This window comes from Falco punctatus (assembly GCF_963210335.1).
Source record: "Falco punctatus genome assembly, chromosome: 12".
Taxonomy (NCBI): domain Eukaryota; kingdom Metazoa; phylum Chordata; class Aves; order Falconiformes; family Falconidae; genus Falco; species Falco punctatus.
This window is the reverse complement of record NC_137592.1, coordinates 13,067,062-13,087,425: the sequence shown is the minus strand read 5'-3', so window position 1 is coordinate 13,087,425 and position 20,364 is coordinate 13,067,062. Positions and strand designations below refer to the sequence as shown.

Genomic DNA, 20,364 nt, shown 5'->3' with positions numbered 1-20,364 from the left:
AGAAAATCTTGCAATGAGGTCTGCTGGGCAGTCTAGGAATTAAATAATTCTCTATTCCTAGCTCAGCCACTATTGCATTGCAAGAACAGTTAGGCTTCGCTACAGGCATGTGGGTGTACATGACAGACAGCAGTGCCAGCAGACCTTTTCCTGACCCCAAGTCTCAGGAGATATATTTCAGGATGTCTCAGTGTTAGGATGAGGACACTTGCTTTTTACAAGATGCAAGGTCTTTGCTGGTGGGAAGTGACAACTCATGGGGTCGGTGGCTGCTTTGGACCTTTAGCTCACAGAACCTGTGTGTTCCTACTGGGTGCTATGTCCCCTAATGCAGTGAGACTTCATAGTGTACCAGCAGTCACTGTTCACAGACATTACCAAGTGTAGAAGCAAAATTTGGATGAGCAGATGCCATTTCAGTAAAAAATTCAGTTGACCTACTTGTGCTAAAACCCATCACCTACAGCCTGAAAAAGCCATCCAATATTTATTTACCTTTGCATTTGTAGCCTTGTTTGATTATGCCCCAGAGCTGCAAAGAAAGACAAAAGAACGTTAAGGAATCAGAAAAGAAAGCCGAACGGAAAACAAGGTCACAATGAGGAAGTACCAATGGCTACAAAAGCACAAACAGGATACAACTGCTCTTAACACCCTTCCTGTTAGGCAGACCTCCCCCTCAAATTGTGATAAGACTTGTGTGGCTTCCCCCTTATTTCTACTGCTTACTGGGACTACCAGAGGAGGAGAGACACAGATGACATTTGGTTCCATGAACGGGTGAAAAATTGCCATCATATCAAGCTTACTGAAACCAGCAGAGCACACTCTGCTTCTAGGCTCACGTAACATTTCCAGTGTTCATCCATTCTCCAGATACATGAATGACCCATGCCATTCAAACACAGCCAAAGAAAACACCACTAGGGATAAAAATTAGGTTCTTGGTTCCCATACTGGTCCTCAGCACACCTCGCCATAGCAATCTGATTTGTCCACCTGACTTTTTCCATCTACAAAAAGGCTGAAGACTGAAACAGGCAGAAAAGCCACTAAATTCCATCTTTGCCTCCTCCCAGAAGCTCGTTGACATACATAACAACCAAATGCTAAACTTCTGGGAGGCAGGGTGTGCGGTCCCACTTTTGGGAAGATTTCACTGCAGCAAGGGCAGGATTGCGTAGAAGTAGGAAAACTCCCTATCAAATTTTTATCAATACACTTAGAAGCGCTGTATCTACAGCCATGGCATAAAAACAAGCATTTTCACTCTGAGAGGCAGAGAGAAAAAAGGGCAGTTTTTCTAGCTCTAGCATTAAAGAAAAGCAAAAAAAACCAGGCACTCCAGTGTTTATTTATCCTGAACTCATTTGAAACATTACCAAGGAGGGTGAGCACATCCAGACAGTTGAAACCGCAGGTGACTCCTCACCATATTTGTAAGAATCCACGCACAGTGTGCAGGGGGTGAACATGGTCATTAAAGAAATATTCAGAAGGAACAGCTGGAGAACATCCAGAACACAAAAGAAAGAGTAAAATAAACAGAATGGGGGTGGGGGGAATCCCATACACTGCACAAAAGAATTTGCAATGAAAAATGGGGGCTTGGAGAAAGCAAAATAGATTAGACAAGGTGAAAGAACGGTGAATAAAAGAACAGAAGGGACAACAGAGGAGGAAGGGTCCAAAGAAAGCCTGCTGCTTGTTCTTTTCCTCCTAATGCTGTATATATGCACAGTGAATGCAGCTGCTGTGGTCAGACAGTGACAGTGGAGCCCCCCAGCCCCTCTTGAAAGAGCAGCAATGACTTTTTTTCCCAGGTCTTTTTGCCAGCATCACTGTAAAAGGCACGGATTGTTATTTCTTTCATTTAAGCTCTAATCTGTTCCCACCAAAGATCTTTCTTCTCACCTTCTTAGCCCTGTATCTTCTGCCTACTCAAATTTGGCACCACTGTTGTGGTCACACAGCGCAGTGAAAGCTTAGCTGAAGTGCCCTGTCATGAATTCTGACCTAAATCTTTGAATCTGTCTGACACAGCTTTGCTGCAAAGCTGGCTTGAGCCAGCTTCTAAGTAAAAGGATCTGTGCAAATTCAGATTATAAAGCTCAGTGGGATAGCTGGTCACCTACCCTGTCACGCAATGCAACTCAAGCTGTGGGACGGAACTGTGACTGGCCATGGGCATATCAATTTCATGCTGCTTAATGGCATTTGGTTTTAGCTTGACCTTTAAAGTTCCTATCATTTTAATAAAGGTATTTTATTGAATACTGCGTGCATTGCACTGTCATGTCAATTCATCCTGCTGCACTGTCAGTGCACATTATTTTGACTGTGAATCAGTGCATCAGCTTGAAATTAGGTTTCCACCCGTGGATGAGCAGCATGGAAATGCAGAACAAATATGCAGCAGATTTTATAGTTTGTTCCTGCCCTGTCAGCCCAACTCATCCACAGGAGAATGCCAATGACTTCAGTGAATTGACAGGAAAAATGACCTTATTTCCATTTCCTGTACAATCCCTTACTCACTTGTATTCCTGCACTGGATGCAATCAAGGAGATATGAAAAATACAACAATGACCAACTAGCAAATCGATGCAAGAGAAAAATATCTGGTGGAGAGGACATGGCAGGGTAGTTCCTGGGCCTTGCTTTCCTATGGAAGCCTTCCAAACATGAACAGGGTGTCACGAATGCATTGACGTCTTCCTGAGGCTGCAGGCAGCCTGAAACAGTAGGCTCAGGCCAGGGACCGTCCCTGCCCCATCAGCCTGCCAGAGCTGTCAGCTCGAGAGCCTACCAGCCTGCTCCTGAATCAGCACTGACCATGTCGCCTCCAAGGTTTTTGAAAATCTTGCAGAAATAGGTGGAATTCCTTCCCTCCTGTGGCCTTAACCGGTGGCTGTGGTAAGGACCGTAAGCATCTGACCAAGAGCAGTGCCTCACAAAAGCAGCATGGACAAGAGCAGGAACACCACAGCTGGTCTGAAGGGAGGCACGTTTTTGTGCTAACAGTGCTGTTACTGTTACTTTCAGCCACGAAGAAATATTACTTAGTGGAAAAGTTCACATATTACAAGCTGGAGATTTTGCCACTGCCAGCAGCCGCAGCTCTGCGCTGGAGAGCAGGGGTGACAGTCTGAGTTTAAACCCTGTACGTGGCCACACATAAGCAGAGGACATGGCCCTCTGCCCTTACTGCTTTAGCTGTCTGAATGTGGACATTTGATTTCAGTGGAGGACGTGCATTAAAGTAACTTTTAAATCATAGTAATTCCTTTTTCTTTACTGTACTTGGTTTGAAGTGGAAAAGTTGGAGGAAGTTTACAAGCAACACAAATGTTCACAAAATCAATCGCTTCCCAGCTATGTGCAGAGCACTCGGCATCTGGTAAGTTACGGCTGAGAGAAAAAGCAAATAAAGCCCCCCAACAAATAAATTTTGAAAATTCTTATTGTACAGAACTGCTGGAAGCACTTCTGATTTGACAACATTAGAAGATCTGTTAATTCAATAGAGAAAGGATTAAGGCTGTTATTCAGAGAATTATGGACATAGCTATGTGGCCATGTGCAATTTCCTGAGAAAGAACGGCTTTTGCTTCATCTACATCCTCTGTTCCAGACACCATTTTCCCTTGAGCTTGTTTACATGGGAAGTCAAGCCAAATTAAAGAACTTCAGATAAACCAAGCAAAGCCATTCATATAGTCTCTAATATCCTTTAGGTAACATAATTTTATCCTCCTCCCCGCGACAGTAATTCTTATGAATGCCAAGTATTCAGGAACCACAGAAACAAAACTGGGTAGCACAGCTACAACATGAATAAATGTTTTGTGCTTCTGAATGCAACGAGATATACGGCCAAAAGACTTTACAATGTGTGGAACCAGTTTCACCCTGTCTATGTTAACAGGGTAAAAAATTGCGCTTAAGATAGACTATTATTAAAAACATACTTACAAATCCTGCACAGTGCTCACAGAAAGTTGGTTTAAGATAGGTCATCTCCTGAAAGTTATGAATAAACCCTGGTCCCATTTTACACTGGAACTGTGATTTAGCTCTCAGAAAGTAAGCCATCATTTCTTCTTTGCTTATAAGACCATCTCTGTTAGGGCAAAAAGAGTAGATCCGTCACTGCTCAGAGCACCGAACAATTCAGGATTTTCTCATTTCAAAAAACAGGCAGTACACAAAGCACGTCCTTTGAAAGAGCTGCAACAGTCCTGGCAGAAAAAAACCTTAAAGCCTTGTGGTTCTTAGCCTTCATTGAACAGCAGACACTGAACTTGCAGCATAGACCTTGGTTTCTCACCTCTTTGTGGTATCAGAGCGCAGGCCATTAAGTGAAGGACCTTGACTTACTGCTCACACAGACCAAGCAGTTGTGTCCCTGGCTGGCCACCAGCCTTGACAGCCAAAGAGATTCTAGACAACAAAAATTATCAGGCCAAACTGGCTAGGGAATATAAATTATATATACCTCACAGAATATTTGTTACCCTCTCTGCTACATATACTCATTTACCCTCTCCTGTACACAACTTACTTGCTTCATTGGTCTGATGCCTGGTCTGGATACAGAATCTCCACTGTACCTTGTTGGTAATCTAGGGGTTTTGACTCAGTCCCAGTGGGAATTCCTCATTAAGCTATTACAGAAATTATTTTTAAAGTACGAGGTAAAGCAGGACTCTGACCCGGGTGGCCTTATAGAACCGACCACAGCATAAGAAGTTAAATGAGAACAGAATTCAGCCTTCAGTGATCTTCAGTTCCTTAGGTGAGATGTCAGACACAAGAGGCTTGGGAAACACTGTTTCTTCAGTATTTGGTTTTCATGAGTTTTTAAATTGAGGAAAAGAAAAAAACCACAAAGAAGTCTCCAAACTTACTGGTCTTTGTCCAGCACACAGAAAGAGTCCAAAAAGGGGAAGTTGGCTGCTATACTTTCAAAATCTTCCTGAGAAATATAGCCATCATGGTCATGATCGTAGTTCCTAAAGACAGACTGGGACAAAAAAAAATAATTATTGTCCTAATATCTAGCCAATCCTGAATCTATACCAGCTCTTCAACCTTATAATTACATGCAACTTAATGACTAACATTACTAATCAGGTGCTCTGTTGCCTTGTTTTATTCCTTTTATTCCTACTTAGTACTACAACATGCATATTTATTGGACTGCAGGGGGAAAAAATGACTAATTTTTAAAGAAAACTTGACCTCAGTGTTTATGTAGTGATGGTCCTCTACAACTCTACAGACATAATTATTCTTGCTTTGTTTTCCTTCTTTATTGGAAATGTCACTAAAATTCTGCCCCGTGTGACATAGTCCCTTTGCTTCATTAAGTATGCTTTTTAATCACAAGAAAAGAAATAAACCAAAACCAACCTAACAGCAGCTTTCCCACGAGTATTTCAGATGTTTTTGGCTTCACTTCTCTGTTAGTTACCTCTCCTCTGCCACAGCACTGTTTCAATCTGATTTGTTTACTAATACTTTGACATCCAGATCGTGAGCACTTTGTAGCTAACAACCATTCTCTTCCATGAACCCACCCCAGCTCACCACTAAGTAAATACAGACATGGGATCAAATTTAAAAGGTTGCATAAAGTGATGGAAGCCCTCCTTAGCTGCTAAGGAATTACTATATCACTGTATGTCCTGCTGATGGCAGAGATGTGCAACAGGCATTAAAGCCACGTGTGAAGCTGATAGGAAAAACACGAGTGTCAGAGTCAACATGACTGTCTGAAAGACATACACTGAAGCACAAACTCTCATTAGATCAAGATTTGGTGGACAGAGACAAGAATTTAATATACTGAAACCTCTGAAAGGTTTTTGCATTTTTCCTTATTGTAACAAGAACATGATGAAGCTGATTTCTAAGCACCTATCAAATTACCTGTAACTGATGGCTGGCAGACCTCAAAAACGCATCAGCAAGAAGGAACCAATATGCAAACCCAAGCAGGATTCAGCACTTTGAGTCATAAAAACAATGCCTTAAAGCACAACTCAAAGCAGCTAGTAAATGACAAAGACTGGCAAAACAAAGACGGCTGTACATGGTGGTGTGGGCCTCTTGGTAAGCTGTATCCGTAATAGCCCCAAACCATGTTTCAATGCTGTCAAACTCAAGATCATATGTTCCAAACCAGGCCACAGTTGTGGAATTTTCCTCGTCCACAGGAACCAGAACAACCCCTGATACAGCACATTCTGGCAAAAGTGAGGAGTTATGACAGACTTCCTATTTAAACAAGCTATCAAAGAGAGGTCTGGATGTGGAGTGATTTTTATCACACATATGGCACTGACAAAAGCAATACAGGAACAGCATGTGCAGTTCTGGCATCCCACATTAAGGGAAAAATGAAACTTTTTTTAAAAAAGACCATGTACAAAAAGTAAACCACAAGATCTATTTGAAGTTTGAGTGAGGAAACTGAAGACTAAGTTATCTTATCAACATAACCCCAATTAATGACCTGTAACATGGACTAGGTCAGAATTCAATAGTACCTCCTGGACTGAGTTATTAATTTGTAAAAAACAGAAGAAAATATTGCTTCGTTATATACAACGCGTTTCTGGTTCCTCTGCATGCTGCTCACACATCACTAGAAGTCCCTTACACACCAACACAACAGCTTAGTCTCTCCAGAGGAACCTGGTAGTGTTTGGGTTTGTTTGCATTACCTAACACATCACCTTCCAGACTGAAGCTGGAAGATCCCAGCTATAAGGCTCCACGACCTGATGCCCACATTTTGAAAACGATACCAAGACAGTGCTATCTTTACCATACATAATATGCTCTGGACAGTCAAGTGACAGCAAGCTGAAAAACAGAAATAGGGTTTCCAGAAAACCTCTCTGAACCTAGTAATGTGTGAATCCTTGTTTCCGAGTACTTTTGTTTCCAGCTGTCTGTTACCAGACGTAAACTGGGTGGCTAGAGCTGGGAAAACTCAACTTTGCCCTCTGAATTTGTATTTGCTTATCAAATCTACTGAACAGCAGCCAGGTTTTGGATGCTCCTGAAAGATTCCTCCTTTGCATCCAGAAACCTGCTTACTAATCTCATTGCTGATTGCAGGAATAAAATGAGTATTTCTGAATGTATCAGTAAAGGCTCAAATTTGTTATTGGATGTCTGAAATCCATCCCAACCATAACAATCTCTTGAAAAGCTTGAAATTAATTATAACGCTGACAATATCAAAGCTATCATTCTCTTTGACCAGCATAGTCTTCCAAATACTTACATCCACCAGCTTTCGTATGTGCTTGTTAATGACTGTAGGGTCAGGTTTTGGTACCACTCCAGATGCCCACTCCAGTGGCACTACTGGCTTGTTAGGGGTCGTCGGGGAGGTAGGCTGCTGAGAGATGGATCAGAACACAAAGATCTTCAAGTCTGAATTATGAAGTTGAATTTCCTGTTAAAAGCATCTCTGTATATCAGAGCTACAACCACAAACCACTGGAATCCCTGTGCTGTAAAAATGTGCTTAGCAAAACATCAGGCAAGGTTTTAAAGGGTCACTTGCCTCTGCTAACAGCTTGCTTGGGGTCTCTGGCATCTCACAGCTATGCTGGCAGTGGCAGCACCCAGCAAGCTCAGAAGCAAAACCAGACGGACCTTCCCCACTGCCATCTCCAGGGGCTTCAACAGCAATGAAACTTGGAGGAAGAGCGAAGGAAGGAGGGTCTCTAGATGCAGCAGGCATCAGAAATAGGTAAGCCCAGAAACCTGCTTTTCTAGCCCCCGAGGAACTCTCCACCACAACACAGCCTGACCCCAGCTCCCTGCCAGAGCGACCGTGCCCAGGAGCCACACAAGGGACTGCAGCAGCCTGAGTAAGTTAATGCTCCTGCTCTGCGCAGCAGCACCGGGCAGAGAGCAGGAGGCAGGAGCAGGGGCAGAATCGTCCCTAGCAATGCCACTGGTTTCCAGCTGACATGTGCCAGGAGGCACAGCTTAATTCATCTAAGCAGCCTGAGCAGAAAGGGGCTAACCTTTGACCTGCTCTGAAGGTAACACCAGCCAGACTACTTTTAGTAGACAAGAAAACAGCTTGGTCTTGACAGAACGGTAGCTGACAGTTCACTCTATGCACAGAGCTTGGAGCCCGAATCCCTCCACACCACTGTGGTGCTTTGGGAGAAGCTCTGGCATGCAGCTCAGCTTGTTCAAGTAGAAAGTACAGGACAGACCCGAACACAGTTTCAGGTAAGGCTGCAAAAAATCACCAGTTAGCATGAAATATGCTGCAAGGTGTACTGGCGTTCTCCTGCATCTGCCACTGGACATCTAGCAGGTCAAGCAGTGTCAAGCAGAAAAAAAAATCAGCATGGTTTATATCAGGAGGGAGATGGCCCACAGCCTCAGAAGTTCTCTGTATTAGCTGATGAGCAAGAAATCTGGGTCTCGTCTGTCAGATTGGTGTTGAGAGGGAGGTAATTAAGCCAGGTAAAGATGTTACAGTTATTATTGAGTATAACAAAGGTATCGTAGACTTTGACATTGAGATGAAAAATGGTTACAAGCTCATACTCCACTGTTTGGTGGGGAAAAAAAAAAAAGGATGTGTTCATGGGTTGCTTTATTAATTTTGCTTTTCTTTATCCAGTTGTCAGAACAGCTTTTATCAGTTCCTCAGTGGCTCTTGACTCACCATACAAATCTACACAAGTAAATCTGGGAAGATAAAAAAATCTCTATATCCATAGAATTCAATTTTGACAAGAAATACAGTGAACCAGGTCATCCAGCTCTATATACCCAAAGCACTTACAAAATGTTTTAGTCCTAAAATTAATGTCACCACACTGTGATGGACCGACATGCTGGCAAATGTTTTTGCTCTAAAAATACGCAGAAATGCAGCAATCCTTTAAAGATGGGATACATCACAGTATCACAGTATTGTGATATTCTTACAGCTATGGTCAGAGAAGAAACTTGAAATTTCTCTTAAAATATCTCAGACTAGAGGGACTCAAAGCATCAGCATCCAAGTGTCGGAGTGATGCTAGACTACCAAGTCCTCACAGAGAGCTTTTAACTCCTGCTGGTCTGAGTGCACAATGACAGAGACTGAATCCACTGGAGACTTCCACTTTCTTCTGGGCACTTCATTTGAAGCCTCATTCAATTTTTATGGTTTTTGGGAAGCTGCAATGAAAACTTCATGTTAGTGCCCACTAGCCGAAGGGAAATGTTGGTTCCTTCTATTTCACTCATAGACTGGTATGAACAACTGTAATGTTATTTATGTATTTGAAATGCATGCTTGAGGAAAGGTACTAACCAGTGTCCAAAGACTACTTAGCTGAATTTATTGAACGTTCATAAGCACTGAATCTGGTCATGCTGTTTGTGATTTAACCTGTACCTCCTGTCTGTTTCACCAGCACAGCGCTAATGGTATCGTAGACTGAAAAAGCATTTTCAGATGGATGCAGACATCTAAATATTTTGGCACTGAAATAAATTCTACTCAAAAGCCCCAAAATTATATAAGTGTGTCTTCAGTGGTAAAACTGCACCAGGCAGAGTCATCTTCTAGCCAACAGCTGAACTAGGAAAGACTCCCAACAAGAAGTTAACGATTGCGCAGACCAGTATGACAGGGAGATGCTATACTACAGCTGGCGGTCAGTCCGCAGTATTTTTTTAGGCTGCTACACTGACTGAAGGGTCTTCTCCCAGTTTTAGCAGAATGGAAGTCTTGCTCGAGTCCCTGTTGACAGCAAGCTCGTATGCTAACAGGTCAGCTCCACTTTTGCCTCAAAAATGACTGCAGCAGCATGAGGCACTTCCTCTGCAGTGCACCTGCACAGGAGTTGTACCCATACAACAATAAATCAAGGAGCAGTTGGAATGATATAACTACACTGTCACTTTGCTTTTGACAAATTTTTCCACATATGAAAGTTGTACAGGTTCTTTCCCGTCCAATATAGCTTATGTGCTTTGGCATTCCATCAAAGAGAAGTATGCTTCAAATGGTCTGGCTTCTGTCGATTCAGCTGTAGCTTTTTAACCTTCAGGGTGCTGCTGCGGCAGCTCAGTGTCACTGGTTATTCATTGATGATTACGCAGAAGTCTCCCATAATTGCTGGGTACTGTTAAAAGTTCACAGCACTGTTTATAGTGCTTTTGTCCTTCTTAAAGCCCAGGCCGAAGATCAAAGCAGCAACGGGATAATTTTCTACATCTACAACAGTGGCCCATTAGTCCTTCCACAGCAGAGCTGTAACAATTCAGCTTTGCTGGCTGTGATGGGAGCACCAGGGAGCTAGAATGACTGTGACAAATGGGAACTGTTGTGGTTGAGTCATATCCAGCATGGACTGGAGACTCAGCAATGAAATTCCAGGTGTTCAAACTGAGTTAGTGTTGACCATGGAAATATCCAATAGCTTCCTCACCATTCACCATTGAAAACACATAGTCTTCAAACTGGTCTCCAAGAGTGATAAACTATCTTAAAACCCAGATAAACCCTATACTTGGAAATTAAGAATTTCCTTGCTTGCTTTTAAGAATACTTCAAAAACATAAAAAGCACTGCAATGAATCACCTCGGACTACTGCATTCTGCTCTCGCATCTGCTAAGCATTTCCAGACACCCTTAGTTTCTGCTGGTGTCAGACTTGAGAGGGCTCAGCCTGAGACTGTCACATGCATGATGTGATAGGTAATGAGAATGTTAATACACTAATGAGATGCTCAGAGGGAAGAGGAGTTCCCAGACTTTGGCAATAGAGGACAGAGTAATACTTTAAATGAAGTTCAATTATTAATTAGGAGATTTATCTGTATCCTCAGACTCGCAAGACATAAAAAAGGCATCAATGCAGCATTATCTTTAGTTGCACATACTAAAAAAAAGTAGTATCTATTCTGAGGTGCTTAAACATTGGTTGACAGCCCAAGATACTGCCAATTCTATATAACCAGACAGTTTTTAAAACACTACAGCTAATGCTTTGCCTTAACTAAAACTAATTTTTACAGTTAGCGTTATTTTATATAACTGCATCAGCATCCAGAACATGAAGTAATGGTCATGCAATAAATAATTGATGTAAACTTACAAAGGATATCTTCACATAAAGCAGAACTATGTTTTCCAGGACTTGCAGAGGTTTTGTTGAAAAACAATAAATAATGAAGTCTGGCATGTCTCACTATTTACTTCTCCCAATATGCACTAAAACCTATAAAAAGTGACTGTGTCTACTATACAAGCATAACACTAAAGAGCTTTATGTGAATACAAATAAGGAAAAACATTAACTGTCATTTAAAAATTTAATCAACTGCATGCAGACAAAAAAAGCAATATGTTAAAACGCAGTAAAAAATGACCTACAGATTTGGAGTTCCTTGGTTCCAGCACCAGCGAGAGCTTGTAGATATCATCCTCGGTGTGATAGAGGTCCAGGGACAGCTATGTGTAAAAAAGAGGGAAAACCAGTAAAATATTTATTAGACTGGGTTGGATATTGCAGGCTTTTAAGCAGAGATGGACCCCCTACTGAAGGTAAATAAAAAGCTTAGCTACTTGGAGCTCAAGACACATGTCAAAACTGCACGCAGCTGCTGGAAAGACAGCTTTTCACAGAGCTAACATAACCCGCCCTGGTGAGCACACATCGCTGTTCACACCTGTACTGAGCCAAGCAGGCACTATACTCCTGGACCGTCACAACCTGCATCCCAACACATCGAGTGAGAGGGGCTGCATGCTGACCTTCTCCCAAGAGGGACATTGGCACTGAAGACCACCCTGATGCAAAACACTTTCTTCTAGCAGTTCAATGGTCACAAGAGATCTCAGAGAAGTAACCTGGTGAATACAAAAACTTCAGGAAAGAAGTTGTAAAGGGGCTAGGCTAGAAGGACTTCAGATTGTGTTCTGGGCCAGTTTTATCCCTTAAGAGAGTCAGAGTACTGCAGCCCTTCTACAGAGATCAGCAGCAAAAGCCTCTTTGGAAAGCCCTGGGGACTGCACAGGCCTGGGAGGGGCAAGCCAGGTTGTTTGGCACCAGTGTTGATGCAGAAAAGTGCTCCATGAAGAGCAATCCAAGTTACTTTAGCCCAGCTTAGCTTGTTCCTGATCCCCTCCCAGCAAGTAAGGCAAATTCCCTTTCAGCTTCTGTTTTTAGATAAATGAAAGATTTTTCTTCCATGCGCTCATTTTTTCCTCTAGAGGGTTTATTGAGGAAAAGAAGGGGTATAAATACGCTTAAAGTAGAGATGAATCTTTTTGGTTTTACTTTGGCAGCTGAGTTCTTGCACTAATGCAGGTCTGCAGTAAATTCCTCCTCTTTCAGAGTGATGAAGGAGAAGAGTAATCAACACTGTGGCTAATGTTTTGCAATGAGAGGAAATGAACATTGTATGTTTCCTGTGATCATGTCCCTACATTAATTGGCTGTGGAGTAATTGACATGATTTGAAGTTATCATCTACCATGCAAATCCCCATTTAAGCTAAGATTTAATTAAAAGGATGTTTCCCAGCAGGCAGACAGAATTACTACTGACTGAATGACAGTGACAGAAGGTTATTTTTAGAGAACCTGAAGTGCCAAATAACAAGCAGGACCAGTAACACCATACTGCAGAACCACCGCTAGGAACCACCTTTTAGGGAGAATTTTGTGCAATGAGAAATACAGGAGTTGTGCCCTTTCCCAAGATAGGTACACATCCAGAGCAAACACACGGGTTTAGAGATGTGTAGATATTGCATTATTCATTTTGTCTAGCTGGAACACTACTCTGATTTTTGCGCTTCATAATTTATGGGCACCAGTAAAAGCCTGAGCATCCTGCAGGTTCCTTTACCCAGGCAGCACGCTGCTGTCACAGGGGAATGTAAGGACCTGTCCTAAAGATAATGTAGATCCAGTAACTGCTGCTGTAACAAATACCGTTCGTGTACTTAGTTATTAAGTGACTATATTCTTAGGTTCCTTGGTGGTATAGAACAAGCAGAACTCAGTTGGAGCACATGTATTATCATGTCAGGCTGGAACTGACAGCAGAATTGCTAGTTCAAAAGACCTTGCTCTGTTCCTACTACAGAGCACAGTTTTCTCAGCAGGCCAGAAGAGCAGGGTGGGGATTTGGGGATGCAAATGCATTAGTATTTACTGAGCAAGCTTGTATCTCCCCGTCCCTGAATTATCTGACCTTATGATAAGCAGCAGGCGTAACTTCATTAGGCACAATGTGTAAGCACACAGTGGACAAGACATCGTCTAGTACAGAAGTTTCAAATACCAGCAAAAGAATCACAAGCATGATGACCATGCAGTTACATAAGCACTCATTTTATATGTTATTTACAGTTTTGCTCTGATGGATGAAGTGTAGTAAGAGTTTTCCTAGCACAACCTTTACAGTGGGTGGCAGTTTCCATTCTGATTTGACTTTCATTGCTGTCCTATTTTTACAGCAATTTGTAGGGGACTGAGGAGGGTGGGGGAGCGATCAGAAAGGCACGGCTGTTTTTTTCTAAGTGGAACTTAACCAAACACTAGTTAGGGAGGGTGACTTTCAATTTGATTGTTTAGATATTTCTCATTCTCTTCACTAGACTGTACAAATGCCTGGGACTTTCCAGTCATTTGCATACAGTCTCAGAACAGGTTAGATGAATAGCTGTTGAAACCTAAAAATAGTGGGGGGAAAATGGTGACACCAAGTAAGTTCTAACACAGTATAAATACAGTGCAGTCTAGTTGGGAGACTGAGATCTGCTTCCAATCCACAGAAAGGACTGAAACATTTACACACAGGCTTTTATTCACATTGTGAACCACACAGCAGGTAAGGAGATCCCTTAAGTATCCTTACCAATTGTAAGTTTTCTAATGATGAAAATGTTATTAGAGCTATAGTTCTTCTCTGGTGCACTGCCAAGCTCACGCTTAGGTTCTCTTTTATTGCTTCTGCTTCTTAGCTCCAGGTTTTGGATGCCAGGGACTGGTACAGAACCATGTATAGAGTCAGTGGAGATGGAGCAAGTGTGGCAAATAAGGCAGGGAAGGAGGAAGAACCACACAAAGAGCGAGCATGCGCTAAGAAGTGAGTCCATCCTCGTGTAAGACACTCTGGCTCACCAGCAGCCCAGTCATAGCACAGTTACTTCTCTTGCTCACATAACTCAGAGTCATTTACACATGACAAGAGAGGGCTTGCACCTCGAGTTCCCTCTCAGCTTTTGCTGTCTCCTGTGCAGGTAAACCTGGCATTTGTCTCACTGCCCTCCGTACAGCAAACCTTTGCCTTATTTGTGGCTTGTTAACTTCCATGGAAAATACTGGCTTCTTTCAGCCACTTGTTCAAAGCTAAAATTCTGTGAGCTAGAAGCTGATTTTTTATGCTGACAATAAGATGGGGGGAGGAGCAGATTTTTAAGTTTGTGTGCAGACATTTAAGCTGAGACAGAGACCAACTTTCCCAAAGCATTCAGCAGCTACACCACTGAAGCTAGAGACACTTCTTGCTCCCATTCACCCTTTTGGTCTACATGCACAGTAGCATCTGAGAAATACCCATAAGACCCTTGACCAGGTGGCCTGAAGCTTACAATGAAGCCCTCACCCCACCCAAGCTCTCACTTCATAGCCCTTAACACAGTCTCCCAAAAATCTTGATTGCCAAACCACTTGAAAGGTATTGGTTCCCCCAGGGTGGACAGGACTCCACCACCAAGGGAAATTAAAACCAGGGCAAATTCCCACATGCCCACAAAGTCCCCATTTCATCTTTTTTTGCAAGTTGTTGGACTAGCAAACCAGCACCCAGTGATTTATTTGTCAAGAAAGCACAGGCCAGGCTGTTAGCACTTGCTAAGTGTGGTGTGAAAGGCAACACTGCAAGGGATGGAGGCCAGGCAAGAGATTTACACATCGCTTATCAGGACAAAACACCTAGTAAAAGCTTGCCCAGATAGAAACAGCTTAATGGGAAAACTGCAGAATTGAGCAAATAGTTGGGTCAGCTGATGCTCACACAAATGAAAAGTGCTCTACACATTTATGCGCACTTACTGTTTTTGAAAGGGAGTTTCTCTAAAGTCAAAGATGAGAAAAATGTTTACAGTTTAAATTAGAGAGGGAAGACCTAGCAATAAATAGAATAGTTATTTCTTCAGGCTCTGAAAACTGAGGATGACTTTGGCAGCAAGGGAGGCTAAATCTGCTAAAAGACCATTTGCACATAGCAAGGTCAACTATTTTTAGTTGGCAGTTCTTTTCAGCTTTGGGCTGCAATCCTAGGTTTTCTTCTCCTCTTTCTCTGACCCCAGCCTATAATTTAAAACTTTCTTATTAACAAAAAGACTGACAGAGACATTTCATCTACTATGTAAGTTCACTATTACTGTTTAAAAGATCACTGTAAAAAAAAACCACTTTGTGAAGACAAAACCTACATACTGGAATAAAACTGAGAATATTCATATTACGATATGTACCAAAATTCTGGTCCAGGAACTTTCTGAAGAAAGCTGATTTTTTTTTTTCTTTCCAGGAGTCACCATCTTAAATCAAAATTCCCACACTCTCAAACATACTTGACCCACAACTACACTTTCAGTGACTGCTATGAAGACAGAATTACCCTGTAAAGGGTAAAGGTTTTAGGATACCTACACCTGTCTATAGAATACCCATGGCTGTCTCCATCATTATTAAAAGGTACCACCATGGAATCATGTTAGCGGGTAAAAAGCAGCAAAAGTTAATTTTAACCAGTGATCAGGTCTGCAATCAACACTGCAGCATACAGCCTCATTTATTTACAATCAGATCGGCTCAACTGTAACTAATGTCAGCAGAGTTATGTTAGGAATTAATAAATACATCAGAGCATCCTAAGTGAAAAAGTACCCATCATGTACTCAATTACTTCTCTTAGTAAATGAAATATACTGAATTAAATGTGAAATATTTAAACAAATCCTTATAATTTTGCTGAAAACAAAAAAACCCCAAGGAAAATACCTTTTTTAGAAAAGAAAAAAGACGCTATTTAAACTCAGGTTGATACAATGATGGATAGGAACCTGCAAGGTCTTAGAAAAATCTGAAGACTTCTGCTCCTTTTTGGAAAGCAGGCTGTCACCCAGAAGAGAGAAGAACAGCTAATGAAAATGTCAGCAGCAGTTCAGCTTCCATCTCTCACTTCACATTGTCTAATTTCTGTCCTTTGGGACTCAGTTTCTAACTGCTCAATTCCCTAAAGCCTGAGGTTCCACTTCCCCCTACTCACAGCCAAGCTTGTCAGAAACTGTGAACTTTCAGAAACAACCAGGGAGGGAAAGAGCGGCATTAGATAAGAGAGCAACTCAATCCCTACAGAAACAAAATAAGGTAGGAAATATCTGCCTTCGTAGTCCAATATTTAAATTAAATGGGTGTTGCAGTAGGCAACACACAGTCCCTTCTGTCCCCTGTCACACTAACCAGGATTAGGACTTGTTTCCAGATTGTTCTGTACAAGATGTGACAGGAGAAGGTTTTCCTATTCCCCCAGACTTTCCCGTTCCTCATTACAATGAAGCCACAGGTATATCCACACCAGCTTGACAGCTCCAAGTGCAGGCTCATATTTATCAGCCTTGGTAGCATAAAGCTCTGTACCTGATCAGTCCCTGCACAAATCCGTCACAAACTACCACCTTTGCTTACTTTCTAGATATGCATGGGTTTGAGCATTTTAAAGTAAAGCATGAAAGGAAAAAAACCCAAGGTTCCTGCCCAACAGCCTTCCAGTTAAGACATTTAGCTAGAACTAGTGAGGTAATGAGAGTCACCTCAAGTCTGTGACCTGACTGAGGAAAAACTGGAATTTGGTTCCCACCTCCCCAGGGAGCGAGGGACAATGCTGAGACACTATCAGACACAGCTATTTAGAGAGTCAAATTCTTTCCCTGGCTTTTGATCTAGATTTTTTCCTGTCATCTAAAAGAGAAAAAAGAAATTTGGAAAAAAACATGGTCTTGAGAAGTTCATGCTATACAAAAATGAACACTAGAAAAATTCTCAGATTTGTCCTATTTACACACAGACCTTGTTTAGTTCTAAGTTTATTTTAAAAATAATTCTATTAAGGAGAGCAAAGAGATTCTCTTTCAGTCCAGATTAGAGATCTGAAATACAAAGTTAAAAAACAAGAACAGAAACAGCATAAAATTACATATTAAGAGAGTCCTTTACCTAACATGACAAGTTTCAGACTACTCTCAGATGAGTAGGTGACTTCTATTTGCTTGCAACAACAACTGTTTTATTAAAAAAAAAAAAAAAAGCCTTTTTTTTTTTTTGCCAGGTTTCACAGATTCTATCTTTAATTCCAAGATACTGGGGTTTGCCCATGACCTGAACAAACTGTGGTGCTGGGTCAAACGCTGCTGCAGCTGAGATCAGTGCTAAAATGATCACGGTTCAATAGAAACAGGATCTGGCCTGGCGGTTCAGGCTCCATGCTTCAGTGTGTTTTGAAATAAAGTGTAGTATTTTTTAAAATTACATTCATTGTCTACATATTAAAAAGGAAACTGAAAATTAATTCCTTTTAGCATTGTCAGTTGCAGCTTTTTAAAAAAATGGTTTTTTTTCAGTCTTTTTGAAATATCACTTTCATTTGGTTTGAAATGGGGTATTCAAAGCCTTATCTGTAATTCTGGAGAGCTTTGAAACTTGCACACAAAATGTAGCCACTACCAAGGGGAAAGGAAGGGGGAAAGAGCAAGGATGGCAGGGGCTGTTTAACATCATTCAAGAGCATTTTTATTTACTGGATAGGAAGAATACTGTGTTGCACACAAAGAACAGGGGAGCAAGAACAGAGTGATGCTCAAGCTGGAATTTCACTTGTGTGTCCATGTCCACATGCTACCTGAAATTTGTGCAAGAGACATAAGCCTCAATTCTAAGTAGTCAGTGCTTATTTTTTACTTTTCCTAACACAAATACAACCCTCTTTCTGTCATCCTTAAAATAACTAATTGATATCAGTTGATATCCTGTTGCTGCTTCCAGCTATCACATACTACAATAATGAAACTCTCTTTGACTTCATTCACACCTTATGTGAACTTGTTTCAGTTTTGTATTCTCTCCCTTTTCTTCTACAAAATAACAATGTGCACTTATCTCTATAGATAGGAATATTCCTACTGACATTCAACATCTGAACAACAGAAGAGAATTCAAACATGCTCAATACTTACGGTTAGCAGGTTAATTAAATCCATATTAGGCTCTAAATGATGAGAGGCAGTTTGCAAGGAAACCAGTTCACTCAAGGTGATGGAAAGCTGCTGCATTTTCACTATGTTAACTTTGTTCTCATCTATCCAGTCGGGAAAAATGACATGGACAGCAATCAAGTCTTTCAAATGAACTCCTAAAATCGGAATTTTGAAGCCAACACAGTCAGCAAAAGCCTTGCGGTAGTTGCAGTAGTTTCCATTGGAAGAGACCAGCTCTGTCATTTCATTCCAGTCCTAGAAATAGCCACAGAAGCAAGTCTCTGTGAAAGCATTCATAGCATTTCCTTAATCTGTTTTACATGAGCACAACTCATGTCAGGGTGTCGACAGTGTTAATTTCCTCTCTGGCACTGGCAATCAAGAGGATCTTGGTGAGCTGATCCTTCTCCACTGAGAGGAATGCACCAAAGTGCCTTTTAGATGCCCTGCCACGATCCAAGTATTGTGCTGGTGAGACACCTGCACTGCAGAACCCGTCAGACCTCAAAGAGGTGATGTTCTGCTCAATATCTCTGTATTTTGCAGTCCACCCTACCTTTGTGACTTCTGAAGACAGATGAGAATGAGTTTCTTTCAGGCGAGAGATAGAGCTGTGGCTTAGTCCTCCCACAACTGCCATCAGTGTGTTGAAGTTCTGAAGGTGAAGGAGCTTCTGCAGGAGATTGATCATGCATAATTAAAAATCAAGGAAACACATGTGGCAGCTATCCAGTGTCACACATGACAAGCTAAAGAAGACAACCTATCACTGCTAAAACAGAAATCACTAAACCAGGGTACATACGAGAATAGTTCAGCATGTCTTTTTTTATTAGCTTAGCTCCAGAAGAAACATGCAATAGTGACAGTTACTAACTAGGATACAACAAAGAAAAGTTATTTTATAGTTATGTCTGCTAGTTAAAAAACACAGACATACCACACCTGAATAAATAAATAACCTGCAGTGGTGCTGAACAGACTATTCACTGAGGAAACAGCCCAAAGAGCACCCAGTTTGTTTGCTGCTATCTCAATATTATTGCTTTATACTGGAAGAAAAACACTCATATGCAAGACTTACTTGTGCAACATTGATAAACTTCGTGATTACTTCTGCCCTTTGCTGGGGTGTTGGTTTGCTGAGAACCATGAGCTGGACCCATTTGGAGATACCATTAAATAAAGCAATAGATCTCTCCAAAGTAGGATTGTTCTCCAAGCAGCCATGGATCACATAGCTTTGGTAGTCGGTGAACTAATAGAGGAAAGACATTTTCAGTAAAAAGAGTGGACAACTTCAGAGTCAAATTGAAACTTTGATCATTTTTTTCTTTTAAAAGCTCCTTGTGCTGCACATCAATTCTTTCTTAAAAGTTTGGTTTTTGCTTTTTTTTTTTTTTTGTGGTTGTTTTTTTTTTTACTTAAATTTCAACTTTAGTGTTGTGTGGCAGCTAACGCAGGAGCTTGCATGATGAGCATGGTTACTACTTCCATGGAATTTTCTTTCCTGTAATTTACTCAACACTTACAACATTTTATTCTGTGTAGTTTTACTTGACATGCCCATGGCACGATATTCTATAGGAATTATCTAGCGCTACAAGCAAGAAGCATATAATAAAGAGCTTTCATCCCACTCCAATTTCCTGACAAACTCCATTGTTGATGTAAAGAGGGAAATCTCGGCCCCACTGAAATCAACAGGAGCTCTGTTACTCTTCACAGGAGCTTGAACTGCATCCCGAGAAGCTAACTATGCACTCATTTTCTTCCGCCTATGTAAAAAAATTCTGTCGCACAAGGAGCTACTTCTGATAAATCTTACTCCTTTTGATGTCATTGTTCAATTCCTGTGTATTCATGGACATGGTTCTACATGGGAGAGCTACGGCTTGCAAGAATTAGATTTCCCTAAATGTTTGGAAAACATTTTCCAGCTGTCCCTTAAAGACAGATTTGCAGAAGCTTATGATGTAACTCCAGCTCGTGTAGGGAGTTGCTAGCAATGCCAGCTAACACAGGTGTCTTGGTCTAAGCTGAT

The 20,364-nt window shown here is 41.5% G+C and overlaps 1 protein-coding gene across 5 annotated transcripts in view; it reads right to left on the bottom strand.

Annotated features, from left to right (window-relative positions):
- RASGRP3 (RAS guanyl releasing protein 3) overlaps window positions 1–20,364 on the bottom strand; it is a 61,929-nt gene that overhangs the window by 3,784 nt on the left and 37,781 nt on the right. For 4 of the 5 annotated variants that reach the window (XM_080408183.1, XM_080408181.1, XM_080408182.1 and 1 more), the window contains 8 exons: window positions 19,405–19,578; window positions 18,877–18,993; window positions 18,300–18,575; window positions 11,422–11,499; window positions 7,302–7,418; window positions 4,912–5,027; window positions 3,977–4,124; window positions 496–532 (listed from right to left, as the gene is read on the bottom strand). In XM_080408183.1, the coding sequence (XP_080264309.1) occupies window positions 496–532; window positions 3,977–4,124; window positions 4,912–5,027; window positions 7,302–7,418; window positions 11,422–11,499; window positions 18,300–18,575; window positions 18,877–18,993; window positions 19,405–19,578 (1,063 nt within the window). The remainder of the gene's footprint in view (window positions 1–495; window positions 533–3,976; window positions 4,125–4,911; window positions 5,028–7,301; window positions 7,419–11,421; window positions 11,500–18,299; window positions 18,576–18,876; window positions 18,994–19,404; window positions 19,579–20,364) is intronic. The other variant, XM_080408184.1, reaches the window with a different exon arrangement.